At 36.3% G+C, this 15,366-nt stretch overlaps 1 protein-coding gene across 1 annotated transcript in view; it reads left to right on the forward strand.

The window, feature by feature from the left end:
- The window catches only part of DPY19L3 (dpy-19 like C-mannosyltransferase 3), a 68,489-nt gene that overhangs the window by 35,786 nt on the left and 17,337 nt on the right, over positions 1–15,366 (forward strand). The window contains exons 9-15 of the mRNA XM_037516358.2: positions 4,072–4,203; positions 5,161–5,262; positions 6,723–6,796; positions 6,968–7,126; positions 9,902–10,027; positions 10,405–10,516; positions 11,354–11,410. Coding sequence (XP_037372255.1) covers positions 4,072–4,203; positions 5,161–5,262; positions 6,723–6,796; positions 6,968–7,126; positions 9,902–10,027; positions 10,405–10,516; positions 11,354–11,410 — 762 coding nt within the window. The remainder of the gene's footprint in view (positions 1–4,071; positions 4,204–5,160; positions 5,263–6,722; positions 6,797–6,967; positions 7,127–9,901; positions 10,028–10,404; positions 10,517–11,353; positions 11,411–15,366) is intronic.

Below are 15,366 nucleotides of genomic sequence, written 5' to 3' on the forward strand. Positions count from 1 at the left end.
CATAAATTGAAAAGATACTCATGGTCATAGGTTAGAAGACTTTCTGTTGTTAGGTGGCAGTTTGATGTACAGATTCAACACTGTCCCTTTCAGATTCCAGTGGGTTTTTTACAGAAATTGACAAGATGAGCCTAAAGTTCATATGGAAACTCCAGAGACCCAGAAGAGCCAAAACAATGTTGACAAAGAACAAAGTTGGAGGACTCACACTTACCAATTTCAAAACTTACTTCCAAACTACAGTAATGAAAATAGTGTAATACGGGCAATAGGATAGACATGGATTAGTAGATTAGAATTGAGAGACCAGAAAAATAGTCTGTTGATTTTTTAGTAAGTGTGCCAAAATAATTATATAGAGAAAGAATAATCTTTTCAACTAATGTTACTGGAATAACTGGACAACTACATGCAAAAGAATGAAGTTGGAACCCTTCTTTTCCCCATACACAATAAGTCAACATAGGCCTAATTAATGTAAGAGCTAACACTATAAAAAATGTTATTTTACTTATAAATTTTTTCATAAAATAAAATAATATGTTTAGAAGATAGGAATAATTTTTCGTAATCTTGAAGTTAACCACGTCTTCTTAGATACACCACCAATAGCACAAGTGACTAAAGAAAAAATAGATGAGTTGGACTTCATCAAAATTTAAAACATTTGCACTTTAAGGTATACCAGAAAGTAAAAAGATAATCCACAAAATGGGAGAGAATATTGGCAAATCGCATACCTTATCAGAGGTCTTCCAAATATATAAAGATCTCTTATATCTCTTTCAACAATAAAAAATGGGTAAAGAATTTAGACGTTTTTCCAAAGGTGATACATAAAAGTCCATAGTAAGCCACGAAAAGATGCTCAATAACATCAGTCAAAATGCAAATCAAAACCACAATGAGGGCCTCCCCTGTGGCGCAGTGGGTTGAACACCGTGCTGTGAAGCTGTCCGCAGCCTCTGCAGTGCCGGTTCGATCCCTGCCAGCCAGCGAGGGTCTCACATGGCGTAGCAGACCTCTCCTGTCGCACCCACTGCTCCCCTCAGCAGTGTATTTTGTCAGTCTGCCTGTTCTGTTCCCCGCTCTGTCTCTGGTGAATCCTCTCAACCTCCCGCGCCTCTGGCCTGTACCCCAGCTCTTGTATAAAAATAAATAAATCTTAAAAAAAAAACACAATGAGATACCACTTACACCCACTTGGATCACTAAAATTGAGGAAAAGAAAAAGCAGATATAGGTATTAACAAATGCTGGCAAGGATGTAAGGAAATTGGAACTCCCGTGCCTTATGGGGGGTTTGTAAATGGTACATTCACTTTGGAAAACAGCATTTCTGCAAATGTTAATGTAGAGTTACCATATGTTTGAGCAGTTCCACTGCTGGATACACACCCAAAAGAAATGAAAACCTTTATCCATGTAAAAATATGTTCATAATTGCTCAGAGCAATATCATTCATAAGAGCCAAAAAGAGGAAACCAACCAAATGCCCATCATCTGATTAATGGATAAATAAAAGGTAGTGTATTGGTACAATGCAACATTCAACAACAAACAGAATGAAGTACTGATACATGCTGTAACACCAGTAAGCATCAAAACATTGTCTTAAGTAAAAGAAGCCAGTCACAAAAACTACATTGTCTATGATTACATTTGAATGAAATGTCCAGAGTACCCATAGAGACAGAAAGTCCATTGGTGTTTGACAGCATGGAATGAAAAGTGAGGACTAATTGGTAGCTATCTTTTGGAATGATGAGAGTATCTTAGATTGTGGTGATTTTTGTACAAGCCTGTTAATATACTAAAAGTCATGAATGTTGTACTTCAAGTGAGTGAATTTTATGACATTTGAATTCTATCTCAATAAAGCTGTTAAAAAAGGAAAAACCATTTCTTCTCTAACCAATGGTTCTGTTTTTATGAATCTGTCCTAAGGAAATGCATTCATTCCTCCAATATTTATTGAATGGTACTATTTCTAGTCGACATTGTTTTAGGTGCTAGATATATAACAATGAACAAAATAAAGAATTAATGAGATATAATGATCTGAGGGGTTTTTTAAAAGAATATTCATTATATATTAATTTCAATAATAATAAAAGGCTGGAAACACTGAAGAGATCTAATGGCAGGCAAATTGTGGTATTTGGTAGAATGTTATATCACCATTTAAAATTAAGTGTTCACATGTTAACTGAAATAAAAGTCTCAATGATGGTTAGACAAATAATCTACTAGATAATGAAATTGAGACTTCAAACCCAAAAGAAGAGACTGGTAGGAAAGGTGTCCCTTGCAGCTGCTTCTTCCACCCTCCTCCACAGTAGTTTGGTTTGTAAAACGTTGAGATAGACAGTGTTTCTTAGAAAAAGGAGTTGCATTTGAGACTACACACATTTTTGCAGGCATTGTTTCTCTGGTATATGTTAATTTGTGTATAAGAAAGGCAGGAACTTAGGAGATAAAAGATTTTATCATGAGGAAATGCCTGTTTGCTTAGACTTCTGTAGATTACTTGAGGGAAAGGGGTTGGGAGCCCCTCGACTCCCCACCCTCTTTAACCCCACCTCCCTCAACCTCCCAGGCTCGGGACTTCTAGACACTCATTTCCACTGATCTGTGACAATGGACGGGGCTGACCACAGGGCTCCTTCACAGCATTTCATTTTGATCTGCTGACTTCTGCTTCTGCAAGTCCTTTTCCTTTGTCCAAAACTGGCCGATTTTTTTCCACACACAGAATAGTCATTGATGTGATTATACGGTATATTGTGAAATAATAAAATATTTACCACTATGAAGTCAGTATTGTTTCTGTAGGTAATGATGTTGAATTTTGACTGTAGAACCCACCTTTCTTTCCATTACTATTTCTTGTTTATGTATTTCTGAATTCTTTGTATCTCCTACAATAAAAATATATTATCTTTATAATCCTAAAATCTATCAGTATCCATTTTCCCAAGTTTCCATTAATACCAATACCTAACAATGTCAACGAGAATAGTGTCACTCAATAAATATTGGAGGAATGAATGCATTTTCTTAGGACAGATTCATAAAATAGAACCACTGGTTTAGGCCTTGCTTTTAAAAGCTAGTTGTAGGTCTCCTTTGAGGGTAAGAAAACAAAATTAGATAAAAATATGATTTATTGCTGGATAAAAGTGGCATTTTTCATATATCACTATGAATATGTAATTGTCTAATTTGAAAGAGAGAAGTATCACCTCTTTATTAAAAGCTGTCTTTTTTTTTTTCCTTTGTGGCATGTTTTTTTTGTGTGTGTTCAAGTTGGTTGAGTTTTGTTTCATTCATTGTCAACCTGTCAACAATTTTTACTACATCAAAAGCTGTCTTTAGTGAGTGCTTATTATGTGCTAGGCATTTTAATACATCACATCTGGCTCTTCTATCAGTTCTTTACAGCAGCTCTCAGGAAGGTATAATCATCCCACTATTACAGATGAAACTCTTCCAGGACATGAATGTCACACTCCTGATTTATACCCAAACCAGCACTGTGGTTCAGGTGCTGAGACTGGAGCTTTTGCACTTGACCGCTACACTGTACTGCCTGCTATTGCCATGTGAGGTCAGAGAGAATGAGGAAGAGTTTTCAGTCAGCTGAGGGGATTAGGCACACATAAATAACATGAAGCAGTGGATAACTCAGTCTTAAAGTACATGGTATGGAAAATTAGGAAATAATGGAATATAATAAAATACTAATTGTTGACAGTGGGCAGTAACTAAAAAAGAGTTTAGCAGAAAATTGAAGACTATGAACTGTGCTTGCCCATTCATAGACAACATTCACACCATTGTTTGCTTTCTTTGCTTTGTGTTATTCCCATTCTTTTGCTCTTTAATTCATGTTATAAAATTTTAAAGGTGCTGTTGATTTAGTTTCCTTTCTTAGATTGTATTCCTTGAAGGAAGAGTATATTCTGCATATTTATAATTTGAGATGTATCCAACTGGTAACCAGCATGTTAGTACAGGGTCGTCTCTTGATAAAACCTGTTTAACCATCTAATCTTTGGTCATTGCAGGCGACATGGCTGTATGGTATACAGATAACAGGTTTACTCCTGGTCTGCATTCTTCAGTTTTTTAATTCCATGATTCTTGGATCATTGCTTATCAGTTTTAACTTTTCAGTATTAATTGCAAGAAAACTTCAGGTAGGTTTGGTTTTTTGTTGTGAATTTGCTTTTAAGGTAATTTTGTTGGGTTTTTTTGTTTTGTTTTTGTGTAAAAGGACTGGGGTGTAGGCCAGAGGTGTGTGGAAAGGTGGATGAGCAGATTCACCAGAGACAGAGTGGGGAGCAGAACAGGCAGATCAACTGAAATACACTGCTGAGGGGAACAGCAGGCAAGACAGGAGAGGTCTGCTGCGCCATGTGGGTCAGCTCCCTGGCTGGGGATCAAACTCGGCCTGTAGTGGTGATAGTGCTGAGACTTAACCCTAGGCCACCAGGGAGGCCCTTAAGGTAAATTTTTAAACTGTGACTGGTTGGATTTCATTTTCATATAGCATACAAAGAAAAATTTATGGCCAAATTCCCATTAAAACTCACTAGTGGCATTATTTGCTTTTTTTCCTTTTGAAATGTGTGGAATAGTATTTCTGCTTTCAAGCTTTCTGATATGCCCTTCCTTCTGGCATTTTGTATTTTTTAGAGAATTAGAATTTTATTTCTTTTCAGGGATTAGCCAAAGATACTAACTTGAGTGCCACTGATTTAAAGTTGAAATAAAAGAAATGATGTTAACTTTTGTGCATGTATGAACTTGAATAAGAATGTGCTGCTTACAGGAATACGTTCATCACAGTCTCAAATTCGTGGACACCTTGTCTTTCTTTGATGTGATGACACCACCTTTTGCCCCACCCTTTCACATCAGACACATTTTCTCCACTTACGTTGCTCATTACGAAGGGGTTTATTTACTATTAGAAAATTGCAAATATTAAGACCATGTAGCATCATGAACAATTTCTGGGTTATATACTCCACATGTTATATGTTTCCACAGTTCCGTGTTATATGATTCCATGTTTTAAATCTTAAGTAATCTCATCTTCAATGTTTATGAAGTTATATGAAAATTTAAGAATTAAAACTTTTATTTTCTAGAAAAATCTGAAAACTGGAAGCTTCTTTAATAGGCTTGGAAAACTTTTGTTGCACTTATTTGTGGTTTTATGTTTCACACTCTTTCTCAACAACATTGCTAAGGTAGGTTAATAAAATGAAGTTATTAATTTAGCAGTACTAAAGATTTACCACCTTTACTTCAAATAGGCTCAGTATTAACTTTGCTTCAGTAACAGGATATTTCCTTGATTTTAGTCCTTGATTTCTATTCACTCTTCTTTAATACGTTCCACCTTGAAATCCCCTTTTGATTTATCACGCTTTTTTAAAAAGTAAAAACCTTAAGCAGGTACCTCTCTAAATTTAGAAAATTCTACTTTTTAGAGATACTTTTCTGTACTGCAATACTTAAAAAAGAGATGACATGACTTTTCCTGGGGAGTTAATAAATAAACTGGTTTTACTAAATACCACCACTCCAGTTCCCTGTCATTATGTTCTTAAATCCCACACAGTACTTGTCAAAGCTTATTTGAGCAGAATAATGAACATTTTTGAAAGTAGTCTTAGCTGAAAGGTATACAGTTCATCCGTCTGCCCACTCCACATAGTAAGTGATCTGGTCTTGGACTGAGCCAGTAGAGAGCTGTAGGTCTGGACTGCTGTTTTTTTCACTCCCCAAAGAGTAACAACTATTTAATTGTACTTGATGTTTTGCCAGCAATCTACAATAAGAATTAGGGAACATTATCCACGAGATTCCTTGTTGTTTTTACTACACCTAAGGGGAAAATTTCTTTTAAGTCTCAGTTCTAGCATACTAGGATCTTTGAGCAACTGGTTTGTTTTAATTTTGTGACCCTATGACTAACATAAATGCTTTTATCTCTGTGTTTGCATTTGTTCTAGAATGCATAAACCCAGATTTGTGGCTCTTCCCTCGTAAACATATTTTAGGTACTAACCACAGTTTGGGGCTCTTGTTTTCTATCTTCATTTTTCTTTCTGACACACTTTCTTCACCCATTTATGTTATATGGATTTTTGTAAGCCATAAATTAAAAAATAAAATATGAATTAAAATTATAATCATTAATGATAAGCACTGGCATTTGTCTGTTCACCCCTTAAGGGTTATACTGTGTCTTGAATTGTCTTTGTGGAATGAGTCTTATATCAGTTGTATCTGCAGACAAAAGACACCAAAGACAAGCAGGCCTTGTAGAAGATAAACCTATTGGGGGTTCCAAGTGATTGTATTATTTTCTGATCTAAAAAATTATACTCACCAGGCTACAGACATTTCCCTTTTCTGAAACCAAAGAAGCTTATCTTTTATCTATTTTACAAATTAAACTTAAACATAAGATTTTGTTTGAAAAAATGACTCTGCTTAAAAAAAAAAAGAGTGGAGGGAGTGTGGAAGTCCTTTCTTTTGAATTCCTAGTTCTAAGAACTATTGGAAACATTTACTAATTAAAATTGCATATAGACATACAGTCCATTGAAAGTGAACACTGAATAAATGTATTGAATAGGAAGTTAGCTGGAAACCATGCCTAAGACATTAATAGCAGTTTTGTTTTCTCCCTTTCCAACAGAAAATTCTTAACCTGAAATCAGATGAACACATATTTAAATTCCTGAAGGCAAAATTTGGGTTTGGAGCAACAAGGTATGAATGAATTTAAATCGATGTTTGAGTTTTTATATTACATCAGCATGGAGTTTAAAACAATCTATCATTCTGCCTTCAACTATTAATTGCAGGATCATTTTGAGGAAAAATTTGTAGTTTACCTGTCTTATATTGATTTTAATACTTTGCTTTCCATTTGTTCCCTAGAGATTTTGATGCAAATCTGTATCTTTGTGAAGAAGCTTTTGGCCTCCTGCCTCTTAATACATTTGAAAGGCTTTCAGATACTCTGCTTTTCTATGCTTACATATTTGTTCTATCCATCACAGTGGTTGCAGCATTAGCTGTTGCCTTCCACAATCTCAGGTATGGTGTATTCAGAAATGTAATGCTGCGATGTTTTGATGAACTTGTTCTATGTTGCAAAAAAATTGTTAAGTTGGAAATCAAAATATCCGACACAGAACAGTGTGGTGTTATCCACCAGAAGAGGAAAGATATCCAAGTCAGAGTTAAGAGCACCAGGAAGCAGTGAGCGCAGTCTTACCTTACAAGGCTCCTGGGATGGAGTAGTCTTTGCGCTAGATGGAACCTTTCAGTATTTTCATTTCCTTATCCATAGCCTGGAAATACTAAGAGTACTTTACAGGGCTTTGTGAAAAATGAGTTAAAACAACATAAAGTATTTAAATAGTGCCTCATGTCTAGATGTTTTTGTAGATTTTCATTATCATTAGCTATAATTATTATGATTGACTCAAAGTCTTTCTATTTGGTCACATTAATAGTTTCTTGTGTTTTTCTACTTTTCTTCCTCTACCTTTTATATTTCTCACGAAATATCAAGAGTGAAATATTATTTGCTTGTTTTGTTGCATCTTGTTTAAGAGCATATAAAGTTACAGTAGATCATAATTATTAGCATCTACTAAAAAACCTTAAGGAATAATAAATAGATAAGCTTCTAAAACTCAGCATGTCTACTAATCTGCTAAAAGAAAAAGTTAGGGGGTATGAAGACTTGAAAACTTGCAGAAAACCTACCAATCAAGCTGATGGAGGCTTTGCACTTACTGTCCTTATTAAATTGAAAGAAAATTAAGTGTAAGAAGTTGAAACTACTGTCATTTATGAAAACTTAATGAAGCTCAGAAGGAAGCCCTTTTTCTATGTAGTTACCTTGCCAATTAAGTTGCTGGTGAACTGTGATTCACAGCCACCAGAGAGCTGTTCTGGGAAAAAGTCATTAAAATAAGCCCAGATCAGTTGAGGTGTTTCACGATTATTAAAAATGAAGCAACATTGAACCATGAAAATATTTCATTCACTATAAACTCTTTTAGTATCTTTCAGAAGTGTTCTGTTTTATACCTAGCCCAAGATAAAATTTAGCCCTGTGAAAATAGATGGAAATTATTCTAGACAGTGTAATTTAATATTATTCCAGACACACCAAGTGTCGCCAGGACTCTAGACTGCATGCAAAGCAGGACGTTCAGTTGGTCTGCAGTGTCTTGTGAAAACGTCTGCCATTCTCAGTGTGAATCAATGAGTCGTTTCTGGAAACTGATTTGGTTTATGAATATAGATAAAGATTTTAGAACATCCTCATCTATCAGGTAGGGATATTAGAGGAAAAGCACTACATTAATTAAAGTAATTTAAGAATTATAGTATCTTCATATGAATTTTTAAGTAATTTGAAGAATATTTTATCAATGCCAAGTATTTAAATTGTTCCTACCTTTTTAGTACTAGGAAGGCTGATACCATTACACTTATACAACACATCTGCATTAGTGTGAAAAACATAACTAAAATGTTCCTCCTCTATGTTCATAAGATGTGAGCTTCCCAGCTCAGGGACCAGGGGAGGGGGTGCACAAGTCCCCAGGCAACAAGGGGAGATAAGGGCATGGATTCTTCTTGTCTGCATTAACCTTTTAGTACCAATATAGAAGCTAGAGTTAGGCTTATAATAGATAATAAGTAAAAATCACTATCCATGCTATAAATTACCTTTAGAGTATTATTTAAATTTCCTTATGAATCTAGGGGGTGAAAGGATTTCTAGGAAATAATGTTTCTGTGGTTACCTAGACGTATCACACATATCCAAATCCATTGGATTTATATGAAGGACAAGGGTGCCTTCATAAAAGCATTATTTTTAACTTAAACTGGTCGCCTTTCCATTGTTTTCTTTCCCCCTCATGACACTTTGTGCAACATCCAAACACTTATCCACCTAAGGTGGAGACCTTCAGACAGTATGTGTATCCTTCCCAGTGCAGTGCCATATAGAACACATCCTACCCCATGAGGTGTTCTTGCCCAAAAAAATGAACTGGCCTCTAATTATCTACTTCTAGATCTAATTACAAATGTGTAAGATCCATGGAAATGGAGAAGTGCATTAAACACCACTGCCAGGAAACAATTAGCCAAATCCAGAAGGTGGGAAGAGTTATATGAAAAATGATACATTTTCTTCAACCACTAAATAGCCTTATAAGAAGGAAGAATACTTTTATGTGATTGAAGATAATTTTAAAAGATATGACAAAATGCAGTGTATAAGTTTTGGCTCTTGAATCAAAGAAACCGCCTATAAAAAAACAATTCTAATAAGCAGGGAAACTAGAACATGAGCATAGGTGATGTTTTAAGAAGTTGTTCTTGTCAGGTGTGATCATTTTAGTGTAGTCATAGTTTATAAAAGCTGTCTGAGAGGCATTAGTAGGTTAGAAGTGACCTATTGGTTCACAAAGGAACTGAATCCCAAGTTTATGGATACATTTTTTTTCTTGTTTGTAAAATATTGAAGAATACTGATAACTTGTAAAAACATCACTAAAGATCTCTCAGTTTCAGTGATTCCAAAAGATTTCTTTTTGTTATTTGTTCATAACTTAAAAGTTTGAAGCATTTTGATATTTTATTTAAATTTAAATAAAATCTATTAAATTTTAATTGTAATTATGACAAATTTAACCTCTTAAATTCAGAATTGATCATTTTATCTGAGGGGAAGAAAACATTTCTAGATATATGAAGGCATATGTTTCTGTGTCTTCAGGAAAAATTTAGCTGAATTATATATCCAGTTTCAATATTGTTTGTTTGCTACTTTTTATTCAGTGATTCGACAAGTAATCAGCAACCTATGGGTCCAATGGCAACTTGCACAATTGGCCTAAAGCCAGAAACTGCCTACAACCTCATACACACCATCCTGTTTGGAGTCTTGGCTTTGAGCACAATGAGGTATTTTTGCCTTACCCATTTATTTGGTGGTTTTATTCAGCCACTCTTTATGTGACATCATTTTGCAATATAATTTGGAAACTGCCAATCCCCTTCATTAGTGATCATGGTTTCCATGTAATTATTCTTGTTTTCTGGCTTTTCCCAATGTAAAATATTATTTATTTATAACTAGTTCTTCCTAATGACCAAAATTCTCTGTTTTTACTCATAGTTCCATAAAGTCGGTAGTATTCATCTACCCTTTTGAAAGACAGTGTTGACAGTTTCAATAGATTTTACTGTCACAGTCAGCACTGCTGCCTTTACAGCCACTCAGACGCCAGCTCCCTGCACAGCTAGCACGTGCTGACTTTTGCCTGTGCCTGCTCTTACAGAATGAAGTACCTCTGGACGTCACACATGTGCGTGTTTGCGTCATTTGGTTTATGCAGCCCTGAAATTTGGGAGTTACTTCTGAAGTTGGTCCACCTTTATAATCCAAAGTGGGTCAGTGCTGTCCCTTCTTCCATTCATTTTAGTGACTTAATATTTCTTTAATCCACCTTTTTATTTCAGAATTGCTTATACATTAGTCTGATAAAATGGATACACAATTTTGAAGCTAAAAATAGATGGTTGATATATTATGACTTTATATGGTATTAATTTTTTTTTTAAAGATGTATTTATTTATACAAGAACTGGGGTATAGGCTAGAGGCACGGGAGGGTGAGAGAATTCACCAGAGACAGAACCGGGAGCAGAACAGACAGATGGACCGAAGACACTGCTAAGGGGAGCAGCGTGCGAGGTAGGAGAGGTCTGCCACACCATGTGGTTTGCTCCCTGGCCGGCGGGGAATCAAACCCGTACTGCAGGGGCTGTGGACAGCTTCACAGCATGGCACTCAACCCGCTGCACCCCCAGGGAGGCCCAATATGGTATTAATTTTTAATAATTTTATTTAAAATTTTATTTTTTGAAGTATTTCTTTCTTAGACCTTATGTTAGATATATTTATTATACAGCACTTGGCAATAGAACAAGAAGAAAAAGTCACCAATAATCCTATAATCTACATCACTATTATTACTGTCATATATTCTCCTGTAAATAATTATTAATAAGTGTATGGTAATAATAAATAGCCTATAAATGCAGTTGTGAGCTGTTCTCCAGGGTAGAAGCTTATGTACCTTGTGACCTATTGGGACACCGACATGGACTCAGTTGTTTGCATATTTGAGGATCACGCTCCATTAAATTATATTTTTTAAGATATATGTTTGCAAAATTAACTTTTAAGACAAGATGCTTGTAATCCGAATTATTTTTTCTTACCAGATATGTGTAATGCGATACTCAGTACCGATATTAATACTGCTGTATCTGTGCTGTAAGGTAAGACTCATTTTCCTCATTCTTGTATTTAATTATTATATTCTGCTATTATTTAGCAGAATAATTGCTGTGTTACATTGCACTTTATATAATCCTTGGCAAATAGAGTGGTTGTGGAGGTTATTGCTATCTCCTTACCTTCTATAGCAGTTGGCTCTGATAAGGAAAACTTATCTGTTTTCTAAATAGTTTTTAACAAGTCAGAAATTATAGAAAAACTACTAGGATTTAATAATTCGAATTAATTCTCATTTTGACTTAGTATTCAGATGATGCAGTTTCTGAAAATAAAGACATTTACCACCCTATTTTGAGATGAATAAAGTAGGAAAAAATTTCCCTTGTCATCTATTAATACTTTGTATAGAGTCAGAGATTTTAAAATGCATTGTACTTTAATCCACGTGTTTCATTATATTAGATGCTTAAAGTCATCTTTGTAAGAGGATTGGGTATATATAAATGTAGTCTAAAATTAGTTTTTTCTGTCCTTCAGTTTCAGTAGGAAATAATGAAATTCTTCTTATTCTCAGTTGACAAATGTCTGAAACGGCATTAGCTGTGCTTCGATTCTGAGAATTCTCTGTAAGAGGCATTGAGTCATTGATCAGGTTGACTGTTTTGTGGCTCTTGTTTTGTCTTTGTGATTTACAGGCTGTAATTCTCACCTGGGAAGGTAGCCGGTTGTTTTATCCAGTTGAGCTCTCAGCCTCTCTTTTCAAAAACAAACCTTGTATTTTTTAAGTTTAGATGTTCTTACTTCAACTTTTGTTCTAAGTTAAAACAATGGATGTTAAACACAGTATAGAGTCCCTAATTTGGTAGGGTGGCTAAAGGGGGCAATGGTAACACCCCCACAGAAAGGATCAGCTTTGGATTTTATTTACATATATTTTCATCTAAGTTGTTTTGAAGTAAAAATTTTAGGCTAAAAAAAGTTTAGTAGTCACTATGTTGGATAATGCTTTTGTAAATATTTCAAAAATTATATTCTATTATGTTCTTATTTATCAAAACATTTACTATTATGGGCTGAACCCTGCACTCACTCTCAGGTACTGAAAAACAGAAATTGCTTATGTCTACCTCCCCGCTTCTGGGAATTTTATTACTGTGCTGTAAATAGTTAAAACTTCTTCAGACAGCTAGGAAGCAACAGTTAAGGATTAAACAAAATATAGATTTAACAATGAATGAGGTGATTTTACCTTTACACATTATTTTGAGGGATAAGACACTCTTCTCACCCAGAAGATACAGCTCATCGTTCTTTTCTCACAGCTAAAAAGGTCTGCACGCTCTAACAGTCTTTTCCCACGGCCTGTGTGGGTGGGCTGAGTCCATTTATGTCTCAGCTATTTTTTTTAATATATATTTTTTAAGATTTATTTATACAAGTACCAGGGTATAAGCCAGAGGTGCGGGAGGGAGGCGCGGGAATCTACCAGAGACAGAGCCGAGAGCAGAACAGGCAGACAGACTGAAAGCACTACTGAGGGGAGCAGAGCCAGACAGGAGAGGTCCACTGGGCCATGTGGGAATCTCCCTGGCTGGGTGGGAATCGAACCAGTGCCACGGAGGCTGCGGACAGCTTTACAGCGCTGCTCTTAACCCGCTGTGCCACCAGGGAGGCCCCTGTCTCAGCAATTTATTTGAAATTTGATTGACATTTTAAAGCTATGTGAAGACTTAGGTCTCTTGTTCTTAATACAATGGAGGGAGGGCATTGAAAAAGAAATAACCCATACTGTAAAGCAGGGGTCCCCAAGTGTCAGGGAGATTGGTGCTTGTGACCTCGCTTGTCAGAAGCACAGATTCTTAGGTCCCACTTCCAGACCTGTCTGTGAGTCAGAAACAGTGGAACTAGGGGCAAGAGTGCACTTTAACCAGCCCTCCAGGTGGGGCTAAGGCGCCATCATGTCTGAGAACCCTTGCAGAGAATGGGGTCCTCAACAGCAGCACTGTTGACATGTTACCCGGGTAACACTATGTGGGAGGGCGCTGTCCTGTGCAGGCTAGAAGTTTAGCCACATCCTTATCTCACACCCCCTGGATGCCAATAGCACCTCCCTCCAGGTGTGACAGTCAAAATGTCTCCAGACATTACCAAATGCCCCTTTGGGGGTGGAGCAAACCTTGTCCCTCCACCCCTATTGAGAACCGCTATCAGAGAAGAATTAGAGACTGCACTAGGAAATCTTTGTAGGCATCTTGAAGTAAGGGAGTTAGTATTTTAAAGAAGGCTTCCAACGACCACTAGTGGCTAGTGGCCCTCTCTCTTTCAGTATTGGATTTTAGGAGTAATCCTAACATATCTAGCTTTCACTGTACAAAATAGTTTAGATATTTCAGCTTCTCAAAACTTGCGAAATATAAATCAAGAAGTAAATAATGATAATATGTATTAGAGGTTACCCTGAAACTGAGTCTGTTTTCCAAACATTGAAGAGATTCGTAAGTTATATGAACTCATATATTTTGAAGTTCATTTAACACTTACTTTTACATTAAGATTACCACCAGACTATATCATTAGATTTTAATATTTCCAGAATTAACAGCTGCTTTCAAACTAGAAAATTATCAAATTATCTAATATCCATTGAAGTCACAGTCTTCAATATATATTTTATTTCAAAAGAATTAGAACATGTTTAAAAATTAGTATTCTATTGATTATAAAATTAATAAAGATAATGGATAATTGAAATTTTACAAAAATATCATTTAATCAGTTTTTATGTTCTAAAGTATAGAACCAGAAGAACTGATACCTGATTTTTTATCACCAGCAGTTTTCCTCATTCACCCACCCTGGAGACAAGATGTAAATGAGCAGTAAAAATAACCAAACGGGATGTCAGGATAAGAAAGTGATGGGGGCCTCCCCGGTGGCGCAGCGGTTGAGTGCTGGGTTGCGGAGCTGCCCGCAGCCTCTGCAGCGCCTGTTCGATCCCGGCTGCCGGTTGAGGGTCCCACATGGTGCGCAGACCTCTCCTGCCGCCCGCTGCTCCCCTCAGCAGTGTACTTCGGTCCTTTTGCCTGCTCTGCTCCCCGCTCTGGCTCTGGTGAATTCTCTCACCCTCCTGCACTTCTGACTGTACCCAGTGCTTGTATGAATAAATAAATAAATCTTTAAAAAAAAAAAAAAGAAAGTGATAGGACTAAAACATGACTACAGGCCAGTAAGATGCCCCTTTGCCTCTAGCTAGTGGCTCTTAAATAATTTTATTTTCAAGTTCAATGAAAGCATAGACACTTTGTCATTGGTATTCGATCCTAATATTTGGAATTAATTCTGCAGTTCACTTTAGGACATATATGATGAGCAAGTCCTTTTAGCCAATTGTCATTTGATAAAACATTTGATAAATATTTGGTTAACTGTTGAATAAACAGACAAGTTAGATTAGATAGGCAGTGGGCTCAGTATAATTTTCAAAGCTACTTGTCTGCTAACCCCAAGTTAGCTAGTCAATTAGGAGGTGCTGGTGGCATAAATATGGTATTCAAAACTACCAGATTTTCCTAGAGTCCTACTTTCAAGTATTCTTTTCTCCCATGGCACCTGTTAATTATATTTATATACCTCCAACACGTATTCACATTTCTAGTACAAAGTACATAACCCCCATGTTACCCAGTGCTAGGGGGCGAGATTCGGAGTCAGGTTCCAGGTCGAGGCGTTTCTACACTGTGAGCTTGTCAAGTCAGGTTATTTCTCTGAACTGAGGTCTCCATATGAACAAAATGAAAAATAAATAGTGATAGTGATTATCTGTCTCCCTGGATAATGGCGAGGATAAAATGAGATTCCAAAAGCATTTTTGCAGCTCTGAGATGGTGCTTGCCGTCTTCCCAGGGCACATGCTGCACTCAAGGGTGCAGCCTGTGTGAGGCTAGTCACATGCCCCCAGTACACTGTGAGCTTCCTCGTGGTACTCTTCCTGTCAGAT

This window comes from Talpa occidentalis, unplaced genomic scaffold (assembly GCF_014898055.3).
Source record: "Talpa occidentalis isolate TD23 unplaced genomic scaffold, MPIMG_talOcc4v2.1 talOcc4.17, whole genome shotgun sequence".
Lineage (NCBI taxonomy): Eukaryota > Metazoa > Chordata > Mammalia > Eulipotyphla > Talpidae > Talpa > Talpa occidentalis.